Source organism: Pinus tabuliformis, chromosome 8, assembly GCF_031772625.1.
Source record: "Pinus tabuliformis cultivar Carrire ecotype Pingquan chromosome 8, CPIR1, whole genome shotgun sequence".
NCBI classification, from domain to species: domain Eukaryota; kingdom Viridiplantae; phylum Streptophyta; class Pinopsida; order Pinales; family Pinaceae; genus Pinus; species Pinus tabuliformis.
Window position 1 is genome coordinate 1,551,520,060 of NC_142294.1, and position 17,577 is coordinate 1,551,537,636.

Consider the following 17,577-nt stretch of genomic DNA (forward strand, 5'->3'; position numbering starts at 1 on the left):
TACAAAATGACATGCATAGATGTGTCTAAGAAAAATGAATGGTATTTTATTCCCCTATTGCCCACTACCGTACACAATGACATGCATAGATGTGTCTAACAAAAATGAATGCTATTCTATTTTTATAAATGATAATTGCAACTGATGAATGCTTCCACGATCTTTCTTACGGCAATTCCACTGAACAAAAACTATACAGCTTCGGTTATCTTTTCCTTATAGAAGGAAAAACAAGACTTATTTTCTCAGCCTTTTATCTTATGGAATTTGACAACATATATTAAAATACAGAGTTGAACATATATTAAAATAGAGAGTTGGACATTCATTTAAAGATCAAATAATTCAATTTAAGTTGTACAAATCTATCTTGACCCCTCATCTATTATGCAATATATATTTCTTTAATGTCAATTGAAATGTCAGTGTTAGTATTATTGTTAACAATTTCTTTTTTATGTGTTAGGTTAGACATCTCATAGGAAAGTTACATTTTTTAAAAGTACATATAATTTTTTCTTAGTCCCATATTTACACACAAACATGTTGATTTAATGGGACCCCTAGTGTAAGACCTTCGGGAGATTAGTGCGACAGGCACCGGCAAGTTGTGCACGTGGGCGAGCGCACGGGTGCGCGGACAAAATGTGCGACGGGGCGCGGACAACATGTGCGACGGAATGCGACGTTATATGCGACGATATGCAAAACACTTATGCAACTAAGTGTTGAAGTGTGCTACATATGTTTGCAATGGTAAGAAGTGTACAAGCCGACTTGTACATAAGGCTTATGGGCACATGGATAGTGGTTTTGGGGGTCGGCCAAGGGGCTGCACACCCCTTGTAAACCCACGCAAGTTTGTGTATAAGTATGGGAGCCTTGAGAGCTCATTCCAACAATCAACTTCACATCATCTCTACGCATAGGAGAAGGGGTAAAACTGCGCAAGTGTGATAGGAGCTGCGCATAGCTCATGCGCACTATCTAGGTGCGGTTTTGGAGTATCTTGTGCCGGTTGAGGTGTGGGCAAGCGTGCCCGGAGGTGCGGTGGATGTGCAGATTTGTGCAGGACTTGTTGAAGAGGATTTAAGTGGCTCGGGTGAGCACTTCTCTTTGTGCAAGGGTGCACATGTATTGTAAAAGGCAGGGTTGCCTCTCAGTTGTAATATTTGGTTAAGTGTAGACTTGGTTTGGCAAGGCACACTTGTACATTGTAAAACTGATATTCTTAATATATTGTCGGGCAGACTCACATTACGGGGAGTTGCCCCTCCCCTTTATACTTGTTGCAATTGTTATTGTTCTTGGTATAATTGCATGATGATAATGAATGAGTATGGGCTTCATTAAGTATAAAGGATAATTGCATTTTACTTGGTTGCAAAAAACAAGCTAATTATGTTAATGTGAAAGTAGGCGTAGTCCACGAATGTTAGTATTGGTGAAAAGAAAGCGTTCGGTGGTGCCGCACCTTGCTACAAGCGGTTGGAAGACTACCGCAGGTGTAGGGGCGTGACAGGTGGTAACAGAGCTCAGTTGGAGCTGTTGAGCAAGGTTGCTTGTGACAGGTACTTGCAAGTGAAGGAAGTCGTTTCACACAAAGTGGAACAAGGGTTGGTTCAGGTTGCAGGTGACTTGGTAAAGATGTCTATCTTGCAGAAATTGGGTTATGCTACCTTCGAAGAGTTCGAAGGAAGTCTACTTAAAGAGTCAGAGAAAGTAAGGAAAAGATTTACAGAATGTGGCAAAAGGTTGTTTGAAACAAGGGGTGCTCTTCGTGCCTTGGTCAAGGAAGGGATTTCTGATGAGAATAGAGAGGAAGCCCTTCAACTTGCAGAGGAAGCAGACTTGATTGAAGCAGAACTCAAGGAGCTTGAGATGAGACATAAATTGAATCAGAAGAAGTGGGATTGCCTAGCTCTTGAAGTGAGGTATCTCTTAGCCTTGAAGAGGAAGGCTGAGTCTGATGGAAAGAATGAAGATGCTTCTGTGGGGATGATGTAGATACTTGGTGCTTCTGCTACTACGGAAGTGGCCTCTAGAAGGGATCCTGAAAGGAACAAGTTGGAGTATGTTCGAATGAAGGTTGGAGGTGTTGATGTGCTCACTATGGTGGATAGTGGGGCTTCTCACAACTTCATGGGCGAAGATACTGCGAGAAGAATTGGGCTGAAGTTTGTACCAGCAAAGGCGCAAATGAAGATAGTGAATTATCCTCCTATTGAGATTCTTGTTATAGCTAAGAGGGTGGACACTACACTTGGTGAATGGACTGGGAAGGTGGACTTCACTATAGTGCGGATTGATGACTATGAAGCTGTATTGGGAATGGAGTTCATGAAACAATTTGATGTTATGATCGTTCCACATTTGAAGAAGCTCTACATTTATGATGGAAGGGAAGATGTACCCATTGGTGTGCCAACCATTGGTGTGACAAGGCCTCATTGTAAATTGGGAGTGATGCAAATGGAGGATAAGGAGAAGGTGAACAAGCAGTTGTCTAGTGTTGAGACAAAGCTTGTGGAGCAGTCATTGGTAATCAAGACACTTTCAGATAGCATCTTGGATTTAACAAGAAGGCTAGAGTTGGTGGAGGATGATGATGATGATGAGGAGGTATATGTGAGGCCGGATGTCCAGAAGGAAGACCGGGTTGCTTATCTACAAAGGATGGAGATTGAGGATCCTGATAGATGGATCGAGTTGATTAGTGAGGGAGAGCCTTCAGGCTCTACTCCCTCTACATCTTCTTAGATGGATAAAGAAGATGGGGCTCATTTTTAGCTGCTCATGGTAGTTGTTACACTAAAATTTGTCACAATGACTATTTGCAGTTAGTATGGCTCCATCAACTGTCATACTATCCTCCTTGGCAAGTCTCATACCTCTGCTCTCCATGTCAAACTCCAAGAAAGAGAGAAAGTCTTTAAAAATCTATATATCTCTGGGTACGCATTTTCTCTTAGCCTTACCTGCGTGTACGCACCCCAAGTTCACAATACCTGCGTACTTGTACGCTCTGTCTGTAAAGGGGTGGGTGCGTACTCCTGTAAAGGTCAAAAGGCGCAAGTTTCACTTCAAAAAGTTACTTGTGGTCATTTCTAGAGGATTCTAGAAGCTTGTTTGACGTGTATTGAGCGCCTCCAGATGGTTCATGTATCCCTATGAAAGAGGAACTTATCCCATCAAGAGGGGAGCTATCCCATTTAAAGAGGGGCTTATCCCATTGATGGTGGACCTGATTAACTTCCTCTAAAGCACTATAAATACAGGCATTGGGCCAGAGGGAGGAGAGGTTGAAAGCTGAACATTCCTAAGGGTAGATGCTGCTGGAATTAGGACTCCCTTATAGAGCTTGAGAGGAGAGATTCCCATCCTTTCCTAGCCTTATTTGGAAGTGGGTGAGCTGATCAAAGTAAAGGAAAACTCTTGTTGGACCCTAGGAGGGACCTGCACAACACCAAGGCTCAGGTTGTAATGGTTTCTTTTGTTTCCACTTAATACAATTAAGCTCACTTTTCTCAAAAGATTGTAATACATGATTTGTTTCATATACTCCTTGGTCTGTATGATGAATATGTTTTATTTTATAAGTTTTTCAAGTGCTATGTAATCTTTTGGCTTGTTAGTGAATGCAGGTTTCGAAGAGAAGGAGGAGCTCATCCGGATCGGCGAGGCTGGACTACTACAGAGCGTTGGACTAAAGGTATGTTATAAACACCTGATTACTTGTATTCTAAATGCATATTTAGAGAAAGGTAGTGTTTACTTGTCTTGTTTGTCACTAGAAAGCCTTAGCTTCTAGGGAGGTCGGTTTTGTCCGCAAAATTGACTCTTTTCGCATGACAGTAGTGAGCCCTAAAACATGTTTGAGCAGGTATGACTGATGGTGCAGGGATGGCTTGGCATCAAGCATCATGACATGTTGCAGATGAGATGGATGGAGTTTCCATGGACCTGAGCATGGATTATGGAGATGGATTCTTGAGGAGTCAAGGATGTGGCAGATGTTTGAGGAACAACTGATGATGGCATGAGGATGTTCACTCTCATGGAATGAGCGTGATGGTTGGATTAGCTACCCAACTAGTTCAGACATGAGGTCCGGAAGTGTGCAGAGATATGTTGGCATCGTGCTGGAGTATCATGGCAGAGGTTCACATGGAGACACATGATGAGGTCGACACGAGATGTTGCAGTGGAGTTTGTGGCAGAAGGGTCGATGATCATGGATCGAGATGATATCTAATGGAGAGCATACCGTTGAGGTGCATACCTTGGTATCATGAGCTTGGTGGCAGTTGGTCACTAAGTTGAGGCATGATGGAGATGAGGCTCTACATATGTTGCAAGGATGTTTGCTTTGTGTGGAGGAGTCAACATCATGGATGATGATGATCTTGGTGGATGGCTACCAGGATGGTATGTTGTCGAGGACGACAACGATTTCAGGTGGAGGAGGATGTAAGACCTTCGGGAGATTAGTGCGACGGGCACTGGCAAGTCGTGCACGCGGGCGGGCGCGCGGGCGAGCGCACGGGCGCGCGGGCGAGCGCACGGGCGCGCGGACAAAATGTGCGACGGGGCGCGGACAACATGTGCGACGGAATGCGACGTTATATGCGATGATATGCAAAAAACTTATGCGACTAAGTGTTGAAGCGTGCTACATATATATGCGATGGTAAGAAGTGTACAAGCCGACTTGTACATAAGGCTTATGGGCGCATGGATAGTGGTTTTGGGGGTCGGCCAAGGGGCTGCACACCCCTTGTAAACCCACGCAAGTTTGTGTATAAGTATGGGAGCCTTGAGAGCTCATTCCAACAATCAACTTCACATCATCTCTACGCATAGGAGAAGGGGTAAAATTGCATAAGTGTGATAGGAGCTTCGCATAGCTCATGCACACTATCTAGGTGTGGTTTTGGAGTATCTTGTGCCGGTTGAGGTGTGGGCAAGCATGCCCGGAGGTGCGGTGGATGTGCAGATTTGTGCAGGACTTGGTGAAGAGGATTTAAGTGGCTCGGGTGAGCACTTCTCTTTGTGCAAGGCTGCACATGTATTGTAAAAGGCAGGGTTGCCTCTCGGTTGTAATATTTGGCTAAGTGTAGACTTGGTTTGGCAAGGCACACTTGTACATTGTAAAATTGATATTCTTAATATATTGTCGGGCAGACTCACATTACGGGGAGTTGCCCCTCCCCTTTATACTTGTTACAATTGTTATTGTTCTTGGCATAATTGCATGATGATAATGAATGAGTATGGGCTTCATTAAGTATAAAGGATAATTGCATTTTACTTGGTTGCGAAACACAAGCTAAGTATGTTAATGTGAAAGTAGGCGTAGTCCACGAATGTTAGTATTGGTGAAAAGAAAGCGTTCGGTGGTGCCGCACCTTGCTACAAGTGGTTGGAAGACTACCGCAGGTGTAGGGGCGTGACACCTAGGCCTAGAGTACTTCTTGAAATGAATATGCAATTATTTGCTAATCAAATGATGAATTCTGAAATGGCAATGCATTTTTGTCTTATAGTGTTTTTGTATTTTTTAGATAAATATTTGGGGTTTAAGAAGATGGTTCCTACGCCTTGAGTGGATGGGAATGAACACCATGCTCATTTTTGTCATGGAATCTAAGGGTATATTCTCATCATTTCTTAATGGATGGTACTATGGCCCTTAAAAATACCTTGGTATGTTTATCTATCTACGTTCTTATTTTCACACTGTTTCACCCACACACTGTCCTTGTTTAATATGTTTTTTTTCATATTATTACAACCATCTTCATAAAACCCAGTGGCATACTAACACTCTTTGATAATTATAACCACACTTCCCTTAATTTAGTCTCACAACAAACAAATTTTCCAAAACAAAAGCAATGTACATGATTTCTCATATTGTTAAAAATACGTTACAATCCATATACATAAGTCTTTCATCAAAAAGCTATTTGAATTTCAAAAATCATAGAAATTAGTAAACCATAATTTTAACATCCTCCTACTCAACAATTAGTAAACAGCTTCCAACTCCAAGTATTATCTTCAAGCTTTCTAGCTGGTTGATTCCTCCTGTTACCTCTAGGATCACACTTGTTTGACTCCAAGAAGTAGTCATTTTGATGAATCACCTACTCTTGTGTTAGGTTCTCTACAAGCATGATGATAGGATATGTTGGAGAATAATGTCTCCATTTTTTTCATCTGAGCTAGCATAAGGTGCAAATTAATATTCCCCATTTTGTAGTAGCCCTTCCTCTAATGTATAACCACATCACAGTCACCAAAAACAAGCAATTTTTGTCACCTCCATGTATGCCACCAGTTCCATTAAGATCTTTAGATCCATTAACTCAACATAGCTATTAGTATTAAGATCTTTAGATCCATTAACTCAACATGGCTATTAGTATTGCACCCAATATTGCTTTGAAATAAAGGATAAGAGAATAATTTAGAAATAAGGTACCTCTTGTAGTACCAAGAGCATGTTTCTCTTGGATAGCACCGTACAAGTCACCCCAATTTATCAATTCATGGTTTCTTATGCATCTTGGGTTTCTGTGTCTTTTGATGTATTTTTATGCTTTCAATCACTAGACTAATATTAGATGCACATTGAAATGGAAGAATCTATATCTCTTGAAGTATATAAGTATTTCAAGCTAATGATATGCTCCAAGAAACCACAACAGGAAGATCTATAAAACCTTTAAGTTCTTTAAGTTCTTTATTCTACGTCCAGTTCTTCAAAGCCTCCTCCCTAATCTTCACTTGTCATCCTTCCCTACAATTTTCAATTACTTCATCTCTTCCCATACCTTACCTGCATATTTGGAAATGTTAATAAATGATCAATTGGTTTTCTTTCCTTATTATGTAGTGTACACCACAGTGGACCATTCTTTTTGAATTTTTGAAGTATTTTCAAAGATAATGCTTTGTTCCAAAGAACTAATGACATATAATCTTTTGAATTTAGAAGAACATAAAACTTCCATGTAATATTTCACTTGTAGACCTCCTCTTCCTAAGTGGTATCTACCAACTTTGCTTTGTACCCTAATATATGAGTATATCACCCTAAAGGTAGTTTTCCTTTAGGATTTATACTTTTCAGACAAAACGTTGAGTTTGAGCACGTTTAATATCATTAAAACAAGTGATTGTGTTATAATATTTAAACTAAACCATTTCAAAGAGTATATCACCATAAAGGCAGTTTTCCTTTTGGATTTATACTTTTCAGACAAAACGTTGAGTTTGAGCACGTTTAATATCATTAAAACAAGTGATTATGTTATAATATTTAAACTAAACAATTTCCAAACATTTGGTTTGCACGTTTAATATCATTAAAACAAGTGATTATGTTATAATATTTAAATTAAACAATTTTAAAACATTGGGTTTTTTTGTAAAATTTTAAAATGTTTTTAAAAATTAATTAGTAATAAAATAATTTTATTGGGTTTTTTTGTAAAATTTTAAAATGTTTTTAAAAATTAATTAGTAATAAAATAATTTTATAAGATCTCTAAAATATGATAAAATAATAATTTTTTTATTCCTAATAGTTTTAAGTGTGGTTTAAAAAAAACATTAAATTAGATAATTTTGATTTCTTTTCTTAAAAACAAATAAAATACTTATTTATGAATAGTTCATTTAGATTTCAATAAATCTCTACCAAATTTTTTTTCCAAAAATTCTTTTTATTTAATATATCGTTTTATAGTAAAAAAAAATACAAATAGTGTAACAAACACGTGTTGGCTCAGTTATATAACTTAATGATGGAACATTTAAAGAAAAAATTGTGTTAATGGTGTTATCAAATCGCCATTAATATGCATCTAACCAATTAATAAGTAATTCTTTTAGTGAGGAACGATAATTCTTTTAGTGAGGAACGATAATTCCGTATTGTATTTTATTAAAAATGATAATAAATGAAAACGATTATTATATTAAAATTCCGTATTGTATTTTATTAAAATTGATAATAAAAATCAAAACTAAATTCATAAACACAGGAAGGGTCAGAGGAAGAGATGATCTCACATAAACAGTCGAATGTCGAATTTTATATACCATGTTTATTTTATTGACTCCCACTCAGTACAGCTATGTATTCCTTCCTTGCTTTGTCAAGATACTCCATCTAATTCTAATTCAATGAATTAACAGAGACTTGACCGCTTTCTGAACCACAATACAATTAATAAAGAAAATACAAAAAACCCTAAATGTTTCACAAAGTAAACTTTTCACGAGAACCTAAAATGTTGAAACATTTGAACGAAATTCTGATCAATACCCAACCATTCATTGCCGGAAATCGCTGCTTAAAAACATAGACCCAGATTTGGCCGAAGTGAAGTGGCTGCTATTGTCGGCCGTTGAAACTCTTCCACAGGCGGGGCACATAGTAAGGGTGGACGCAGATCTGAGAGGTGGGGACATTTTTAAAGCTTTCAGTTTCTCCAGCTCTGTGTGAAGTTTTCTGTTCTCATCTGCAAGTAGCTCATTATATCTTTTCAGAAGCTCGCGGTCCACTTCTGTTTGCTTAAGCTTCGTCCTGGAACATATTCATAATATTTAACTACATTCTAACAGAAATCGGTCAACAAAACTCTCAACACAATATGATCTCCATCAGATCAAACGTTTTCCGAATTATAAATTTGCTAAACATTTAATTTCCAGGTCACTCTTCATAGTTACATTCCAAATTATGTAGCTGTTGATTCCAAAACGGGACTTTCCATATGAATGTGGACATGCAAAATACAATGAATAAATAAAGGACACGAGCTAACCTTGCTCGTCTATTCTGGAACCACACCTCAACTTGTCGAAGAAGGAGATTTAACTGTAAGGCCAACGCTTGTTTTTCCTTCTGTGGAAGAATAAGAAGTTACAGCAGCCCAAGTCATGAAGAAACACAAACGATAAATGAATATTGTGCAGTGTGAATAGAGACTTACAGGTTCGGGTACCGTGTTCTTTCTGAAGCTTTCTTCTAAACGAGCACATTGCTCTCTGGAGAGTCTAAGCTTCTTCGTGGAAGAGCCCTCTTCCTCTACATCGCCGAGTACCCTCGACCAAACTCGGTCATTCTCCAACTCCTGGCCATCACCCTGTTTTCGCTTGATCTCGGCATACCCGTTCCTAGGGTTAGTCGCGTTGGAATCCACGGTGCTATTGGATGAGGACACATTAATGGCGCGTGCATCATCGTTGGAGAAACATGAAGCAGGGAATTTGTTGGCATCAGATCGCCATGACACAGCTACCCCCTGGATCGGATCCTTCGCTTCTCTCTCTGATCTCACCTTACCGACACCATCGGTTCCTGCACACCAGAATTATCGTTATTATGATAAAAATAACCATTAAATGAAGAGCCGTATCAATCAAAACACCATTATAATAAAATTCAATCCGTTGTTGACGATTAGATTTAGCAAGGGTTAAAAAGTGCAGGAATATACCAATGGATGCTGAGGTATTCTCCCATGGCAAAGTGCCGAGGCCAGAGTCAGGGGCCACTGGAAACAGATCTAACTGCAGAGGAGGCCCATTCACATTTCTTTGTGAAACGTATATTCCATCATTTTCACTGATGGCTGTCCCATCACCGATACCCAAACATAGAGAAAGGTCTGCAATGCAATTCTGATCCATAACCCTTTGTTTTGCCTAACGTTTCGATAGAGTGGAAATGATCGAAGCAAGCAGAAAGGTATTGCGAATGGGCGATGGATCTAGAGTCCGGCCTGACTCCTCAATACTTAACAATGATTATAATAATAATCATTTACCTTTTAAGACAATAAAAGGTTGACAGTCAAACACAATGTAGTTGCTCGGTGACAGTTTTTAGGGTGTTCCCAGCCTAACATTGTATAAGTTTGACCCGTCAGGGCCAACGAAGACCGGGTTTACAGTATCAGTAAAACAATGACACATGGCTTTGGCAATTCGTGACGAGAAAACGAAGTTCATATGACATCGTTTTGGAAAAGTTTTTGCAAATTCTACAATTTCCCACACCAACATTTATCAAGTTCACGAGGTGAGATAATAATTTAGATTTAAATAATACATTTTTGAAATAAACGAATTTCTTCTTCAAAACGGAAGAAGATCCGATAAATCGATTCAATATTTTATTAATATATTATTATTCTTCCAAAATTATATATATTGATTTATTTATTTATTAAATTTTATGAAAACAAAGAAATTATTTAATTTATTTTAAAATTTTATGATTATATTTATAAATTATAAAAAAAAGTGGTTAAAACTTTATAAAATATTCATAATTTTAATTATTAAGAATAATGAAGTCATATTTTTAATCTAATTTAAAATCAACATTTAATGTTCATTTTCTTCATCATTTTAATTGAATTAAATAATGATTCAAATGATCTATATTCGTATTAATTTTTTCATTGTAAGTTATAATATCTTTTAATTCATGATAGCACCATATTTTATTTTTAAATTTATATTAATAGTATTTTTAATATTGTCAATAGTTTATAGATTGTCTTTTTCTCTGGCTTCACAATGGTTTAGTTAAGGTATGGTATTTTTCTTCCACATTTTCTTTGACTAGAGTTTGACATAATGTTAGAAAACCTCATATCTCTCATATTTCCTATGTATATTAAGTAGTTAGTCATAGTCATGTTCACGATGGAACAAGACTTTCTTTTATCACTACGATTACTTCTTTTTTTTTTTTAATTTTAAGATTATATAAATTATGAAAATCTTTTGAATTTGCTTGATATTTCTCCAAAATTGGATGTTCCATCCCAAACATCATAATTATATAAGATAATAATAGAAATAATGTGTTTCATTTTATCCTATAGTCAATAATTCAAATAATTTCATTTTTTTAATGCTAAAATAAATTTTACACCATCTATTTATCCAAGATAGATTTAGTTAATTATATGTTATACATTAATTTTGAGATATATGTATGACGTCACTTCCTCCAAATTTCCATTATTCTTTAGAAAATTAATATTAATTTGAGAGATCTTTTAATTTTAACATTTAGTTTACCAATGCTAAAGGTCATACTTGTAGTAAATTCCGAATACTTAGACATAGAATTCTTACTTGCTTGTTAGGCTCACATGCACACCTCCACATAATAACAATATATTATGGAAGAAAAGGAGAATAATGATGACTATGAACTTAAATGTATACAAGAATAGAGGTATCATTCCACACAACTTTCTAACTTCTAAATATGTATTGCAAAAAAGTGGTAGACAAAGCACAACTATGCTTAACTCCAATATCAAAATTAACATATTCCAACCATACTTCTTTATTTTTAAACTTCACAAAAACATTCTCATACAACATTATTATTATAGCAACTAAAAATAACATTTTTTTTACTCTATTGTAAAAGCTAATTATAAATAATGTATCAAATTATTTTAAAAATCAACCAAAAAAGATGAGAATTAGATTTATTATTATATTACTTTTCCATGATGATATTAGACTGACTTACAATAAAGTGATAACTTATACATTTAATTTAATTTTAAAAATTATCACTAACTCATAATTTAAAAGCAAAATATAAAAAATTAAATATTATAAGATTTTTTATAATATTTTTGTATATATAATAAACATTATAATTAATTAAAAATTTACAATTTTTTTTGTACTTTTCAAAGGGTTTAATATTTAAATAAAAAATCCTCATTCAATAATTGGTTGAAGACTTTACCAATAAAGATAAAATATCATTCATATATATACATATAATCATTAAATAGAATTGAATTTTCGCATTCAAAGATTGGTTAATTTCTTTACAAATAAAGATAACAAATAATTATTGGGATATTTTTTTGGTTTCCGCTCATGTTATTAATTAAATGTACTTCCCATCTCCTCTTAATTATTCACTGATAAAAACAATAAATAGAAATCACTCCAATTCATATATCATTATATATATAATTGATTTTCAATATTGATATGTTTATGTCACTTAGTGTAGCCCAAGTCCACCACTCATAGCAAGCAGGGAGATATATTGTGGTTGGAGTGCATGCAAATCGATCTAATCACTTGTAAGCATAATGAATGGGCATGACATAGTGGATGACTCATAGGAGTAATCAACTTCAAGGAGCTTGGAGTAATAAGCTTCAAGAGGAGTAATCCGCTTCAAGGAGGAGTCATTTGTTGCTTTGTGATGAGGTCATTAAGAGGAGAGATGCCTGAGAGCCAAGGAGAGATGCAGTAGTGTGATTTGGAGACCATTGGTGGTTGCTCTATTTTTTTATAGTTAGATGCATATAGATACCCAACAGTTTTTAGTTTATGACAACATGAGGCAAAGCCATATGATTCGAAATGAGACAAGGTAATCGATAAGGCCGTGCAGTGTGGGTATAGACCACTCTTGGAGCTTCCTTCTCTAATTTTATCAACCCGGTAGTTCGTAACAAACTTGGAAGCGACGGTGCTGTATGCACAAGTACTAGCTCTTGTCGCAGTTGTCACTTGGTCAGCTGGCACAAGTCCGCTAGGGCTCAAGCCAACTTCTATGAGTTCTCAGAAGAAGCTTTTTAACTGATGAACGAAAGGTATCTCAGAGGAAATTAACCTACTGTAGGAAGGAACTGAAAGCCAACAAGAAATGAAAACCCTAGCAAACCCTAATTCTACCAACTAGTCCTACTGATGCAAAGGTGGGAATGCAAAATACTGAAAGAGGTGCCATTACTTCTAGGAAGGTGAGATGCATGTGTCTAGACTACTTTGATCTAAAGAAAGCATATTTTTGTATTTTTGTTCAAGTTGCTGGAATTATTATGTGTGTGCTTCTAACTGGGTCTTGACTGTGCAGGGATAGATCAAGGAGGGAAATGCTTGGAAAATGTCACGAAGGCTCAGAGAGGGTCTAAGGGATCCCTAGCATCCTTTCAGAGAAGTTCATAAAGTTCAAATGCTTGGCAATCGTGTTTACAAGCTTCTACAGGAAGTCTACAGGGGTTCTACAGGATGTTCAGGATTTCTACAGGGAGTTCACTAATTCCTACACGATGTTCTGCAATAGGATTTTTGGGTGATGGATGAGTGGAAGAGGCTATATGGATGGACAGGGAGGTAGGAGGGGAGCTTGTGATGGCTTATGGACAGAGAGATGAGATGAAGAGGGGGTGTGCAAAGTTGGTTGGCCTAGAGGAGGTTAGAGGAAATGGAAGGCCGAAAAGGTAGAGTCACGTGGGTGGTAGAAGAGTTAGGAGGTAAGTGGTCTAACTGAGGGATGAGTGGATGGCCTAGGCACGACTTAGAAGGATAGGGGAGTGAGGGAGTAGTACTGCACAGTGTAAATGAAACAAATCATCCGTGTCTTGCACAAAACTGAGATTTCATCAACCTATTCTAACTGTTTTTATAAAACCATAGAACAGCAACGTGATTTTGTAAGGAAACTCTTGCATGGCATTGAAGCAACGATTCATTCCACAAGATCTGAACACATGGATGCTGCTACAACCGAGAACATTGCATCAAAGCTTGCATGAACGTATAAAACAGTGTTTTTGGTGGGTGGCACGGTCTGCAATTCCAGTCTCTAAACAGAGGTGGAAGTGAGCGTGCAGTCAACCCTTTTTGGAACTCTGATTACTCCAACCTCCTTACGCTAATCTAAACTACTGAAAGCAACTTTGTTCATAAAACTAACCTACTTAATCACACCAAGAAATTCAACTCAGCAAACTGTGTTTCCAAATGCATGTAAAGGAAAAGAAATACAATGCTGAAAGAAAAGTAACAATACAAAGAAAGGAGGCCTATTGCTCTCAGGTTGGGCCCAACCCCGAGAGCTATGGCTCCTCTAAGAACTCAGAACTGAACTCAAATCTGCCTGCTTTTCATTAAAAGATAATAGTCATAAGTCCAATAACATGCCAAAAATGGCTTACAAAGAGCAAAACAGGGCTATCAGCTCGTAATCCAGAATATGCAACAAAGTTTCAAAAGTCCCCATCGAAGGCTACAACCTCATCATTTATACATTACAAGGGCCAAGCTGGCCTCCTAAATTAGTGGGGTTTGGCTGTCCAAACTAAGAGTAATCTGTTGTTTCCTCACAATCCGTTTGGCTGCCTTCTAGCTCGGTGGTGGTGACTGTTGGAGTTCGGAGTTGGGGTGGAGATCACGAGGAAGGCCATTCAATGCTGTGGACAACCTTCCTACAAAACCTCAATCCCATCTTGGCTGTCTCCTAGCCCTCATCTGCATGGTTTTGCTCCATTAAATGTCAAAAAACCTGAAATAAACATGTGTTAGCCACCTAGGAATAGTGACTGCCCTCATTCGTACAAATGACATAAATATACTAAAAAATGATGCATAAGTTATGAAAAATGAAGGGTTGAGCAAGGGTAGTTAGGCCAAATGAGCCCAAAATGTTACCAAATTTGGGGCTCATCACTTCAGCTGCTACTATTTTAAGGGAGATAATATCTGACTTCATTTTAAAGATTTCTGCTTGACTGCTTTCCATTTTCTTTTCAGCTCCTTGTGCCTGCTTCATGGCTTCTTGTAATTCAAACTTAAGGGAGGAAACCTCTGCCTTGTACTGTCCAATCTCTTCTACAAGTTTGTTCACTCTCTTGTGCCTTTGTTCAAGTTGACTTAACAAGGCATCTTCCTGCTTCTTTGCTTTATTCAACTGATCTGTCATTGATATGACTTCTTCACGATGCTTCCTTTTGCTTTGATCAAGTTCCTTCTTAAGCTTGGCAAGCTCTTCATCCCTTTCTTTTACTTGAAGTTTGATGAGGTCAACATTCTCACATTCAGCTTCTATGATGGGTTCAGAATTTTCTTCTTCACTGATGGTCATGGTCAGTGCTCCCTTTGCATGAAGGTCATGAAGTCTGTCCCATATCTCCTTTTCTGATGAATATTTTCCTAGATTATTCTTTGCAGAATCACGCAGTCCATCCAAGATAGTCTTTTCTGCCTTTGCATTGTACTCCTTGGATTCTCTATCCATCTTGCTATCATCAATCACTGATTTCCAGATTTCAATCCCTTGAGACTGTAAGACAGTCCTCATTTTTATTTCCCACATATCAAAATTTCCATTAAACTTTGAAGCCTCAAATATAATGCTTTCAAATAGATCGTCTTATATTTTAGTAGAAGAGGGAGACAAAACCTTAGAAGGTTTGGAGACTTTTTTCTTTGACCTTGCCATTCTTAACTATGTTTAAAATACCTGACTGTGTTTTTAAAATGACTCACTGTTTCTTCAACAGCAACACAGAAAATTAATCTGAGAAATACCTGAATCCTTTTGCCTGAGACTTCACATTGCTGGAGAAGCTTTTACTGCTGCAACAAGAGTCTTTCCTTCAGCTTCTTTGACACTTCAAAGAGCCTAAACAAGCTCTGTCACCATCAAAGAGCCTGGACCAGCTTTGATACCACTGTTGGGGATTTTTCTGGTAAAATCCCAAAAACAAACAAATCAAACTGAACACAGAGAGGCAATGCTCTGTTTCCTTCTCTCCACAGGATATTTTGCACAGGGAAGCTTAAATTTTTTTTACTAAGAACACAGTATTACACACCCACACAAAGAGATTTGTATTCATTAAAATATAATGCCTGATACATATTCATCCTCTTTTACTGAGAGGGATTCACCAAAAATACATTTAGCCAACAAAAAACAAAACTCTGTCTCCTCCTGACAATTTACACTGCTGGGTAAAATTCTCTTTTTCTTTTACTACTGTAAAACCCTTTTACATTTACTGGTGTAAAACTATTTTACTCATACTACTGTAAAAATAAATTTTTACATATGCAGTAAAATTTTCATTACATTCACTATGAAAAATAAAATTCTTCACTCACACCATACGCTCTTGCTTCATACACTGATCTTCGTCTTCATTCCTTTTCTTAACACCATGCACTGCTGTGCGTTCTGTGTCATGCTTACACATTGGTCAACACACATTAAAAACCTTACTGAAACATATGCGCTCCCCCTGTTTTCTTTCGCTGCCGCGAGCTTACATTTCTCGTTATCATTCATTATGCAAATGAACCCATACATGTGTAATAAACAACGGCCTGAACTCCTTATGCACTGTTGTGCATTCTTGCTCTTTCACGCTGCATTACTTGGATAAAAAAAAACTCAACACCATCACGCTGCTGCGCATTATTCTCCATACGAATTGTGAACCTACATTGTCCCTGTTCCATATTTTACACACTACGGTGTGCGTTCTTTTCATTGTAATTCATATGTGAAAAATGGTCAACGCACAAAAACAAATAATATAAAAAAATAAATTTTTCTGCCCATACTTCCGTGTAATTAAAATTTAATGTTCTACCAACAATTTACGAACCACATTTAAGTTTCATTTAATCCCTTGCTGACAGAACCGGCGGTCAACAAGACTTTAACTTTACTCCACGCAATGTCAATAATGCTGGCTCAAATGCAGGTTTCTCTGATGGACGGCGGAGATTGATGATGACAATCGGACGGTGGACGAGAATATCGGGAGGCCCCTTGTTACCGAACTTTACGTCCTGATATGGCAGGTGGTTTTGCAAAAAGTGTTGGACGCGTGGAGGAAATTTGTTGGATCGGACTCGACTGTTTGGAAACTGCTTTCACCAAAAGGTGGTCCAAAATGTCAGGTGGTTTTCCTGAGCGGTTTCATTGCTGCGTGCTGGCTCCATTGCTATCCATGCCCGTGTCCACGCTGCCTGCAGTTGGAATTAATATTCCAACAGTGAACACAATCTGCTCTAGTGGACACAATCTGCTCGGCAGAGGCAAGAATTTGAAGGTCACCTCGAAGCTCTTGAAAGAGGTGATCTAAAATTTTCTTCCACTCTCTACATTCTCTAGAGAGCTTGGGGTTGCAGAGAATACAACAACTAAAACACCGCGCTCGCTATTGGGCTTCCGCAAAATTCCGTGTTGATCTTGGAAATGACGTCTTTGATCTGCCTGATGACTACACAAAGAATGGTGTTTGTCATTTCTTTGGCCACATCGACCACAATCTCAGTGGCCATGGAATGAATAAAACCAGAAATGAAGGAGGATCTCAGTGGCCACTGGAAACAGATCTAACTGCAGAGGAGGCCCATTCACATTTCTTTGTGAAACGTATATTCCATCATTTTCTCTGATGGCTGTCCCATCACCGATACCCAAACGTAAAGAAAGGTCTGCAATGCAATTCTGATCCATAACCCTTTGTTTTGCCTAAGGTTTCGATAGAGTGGAAATGATCGAAGCAAGCAGAAAGGTATTGCGAATGGGCGATGGATCTAGAGTCAGGCCTGACTCTTCAATACTTAACGATGATTATAATAATAATCATTTACCTTTTAAAACAATAAAAGGTTGACAGTCAAACACAATGTAGTTGCTCGGTGACAGTTTTTAGGGTGTTCCCAGCCTAACATTGTATAAGTTTGACCCGTCAGGGCCAA

The 17,577-nt window shown here is 37.7% G+C and overlaps 1 protein-coding gene across 1 annotated transcript; it reads right to left on the bottom strand.

Annotated features, from left to right (window-relative positions):
• Nucleotides 1-8,346: 8,346 nt before the first annotated feature.
• LOC149241851 (homeobox-leucine zipper protein HAT2-like) lies at nucleotides 8,347-9,708 on the bottom strand. The gene is made up of 4 exons (XM_089370678.1): nucleotides 9,516-9,708; nucleotides 9,009-9,376; nucleotides 8,841-8,920; nucleotides 8,347-8,599 (listed from the first exon to the last, which is right to left on the bottom strand). Exons 1-4 carry the CDS (start codon nucleotides 9,706-9,708, stop codon nucleotides 8,347-8,349), a joined length of 894 nt encoding a protein of 297 aa, XP_089226804.1.
• Nucleotides 9,709-17,577: the final 7,869 nt, after the last annotated feature.

Bases quoted from the DNA above. Each gene is read 5' to 3' on its own strand.
- LOC149241851 (XM_089370678.1), bottom strand. From the start codon at position 9,708: ATGGATCAGAATTGCATTGCAGACCTTTCTCTATGTTTGGGTATCGGT. The intron at 9,377-9,515 runs GTATATTCCTGC...TCTGGTGTGCAG, and splicing joins GAATACCTCAGCATCCATTG to GAACCGATGGTGTCGGTAAG. The intron at 8,600-8,840 runs GTTAGCTCGTGT...AATATGTTCCAG, and splicing joins TTCCAGAATAGACGAGCAAG to GACGAAGCTTAAGCAAACAG.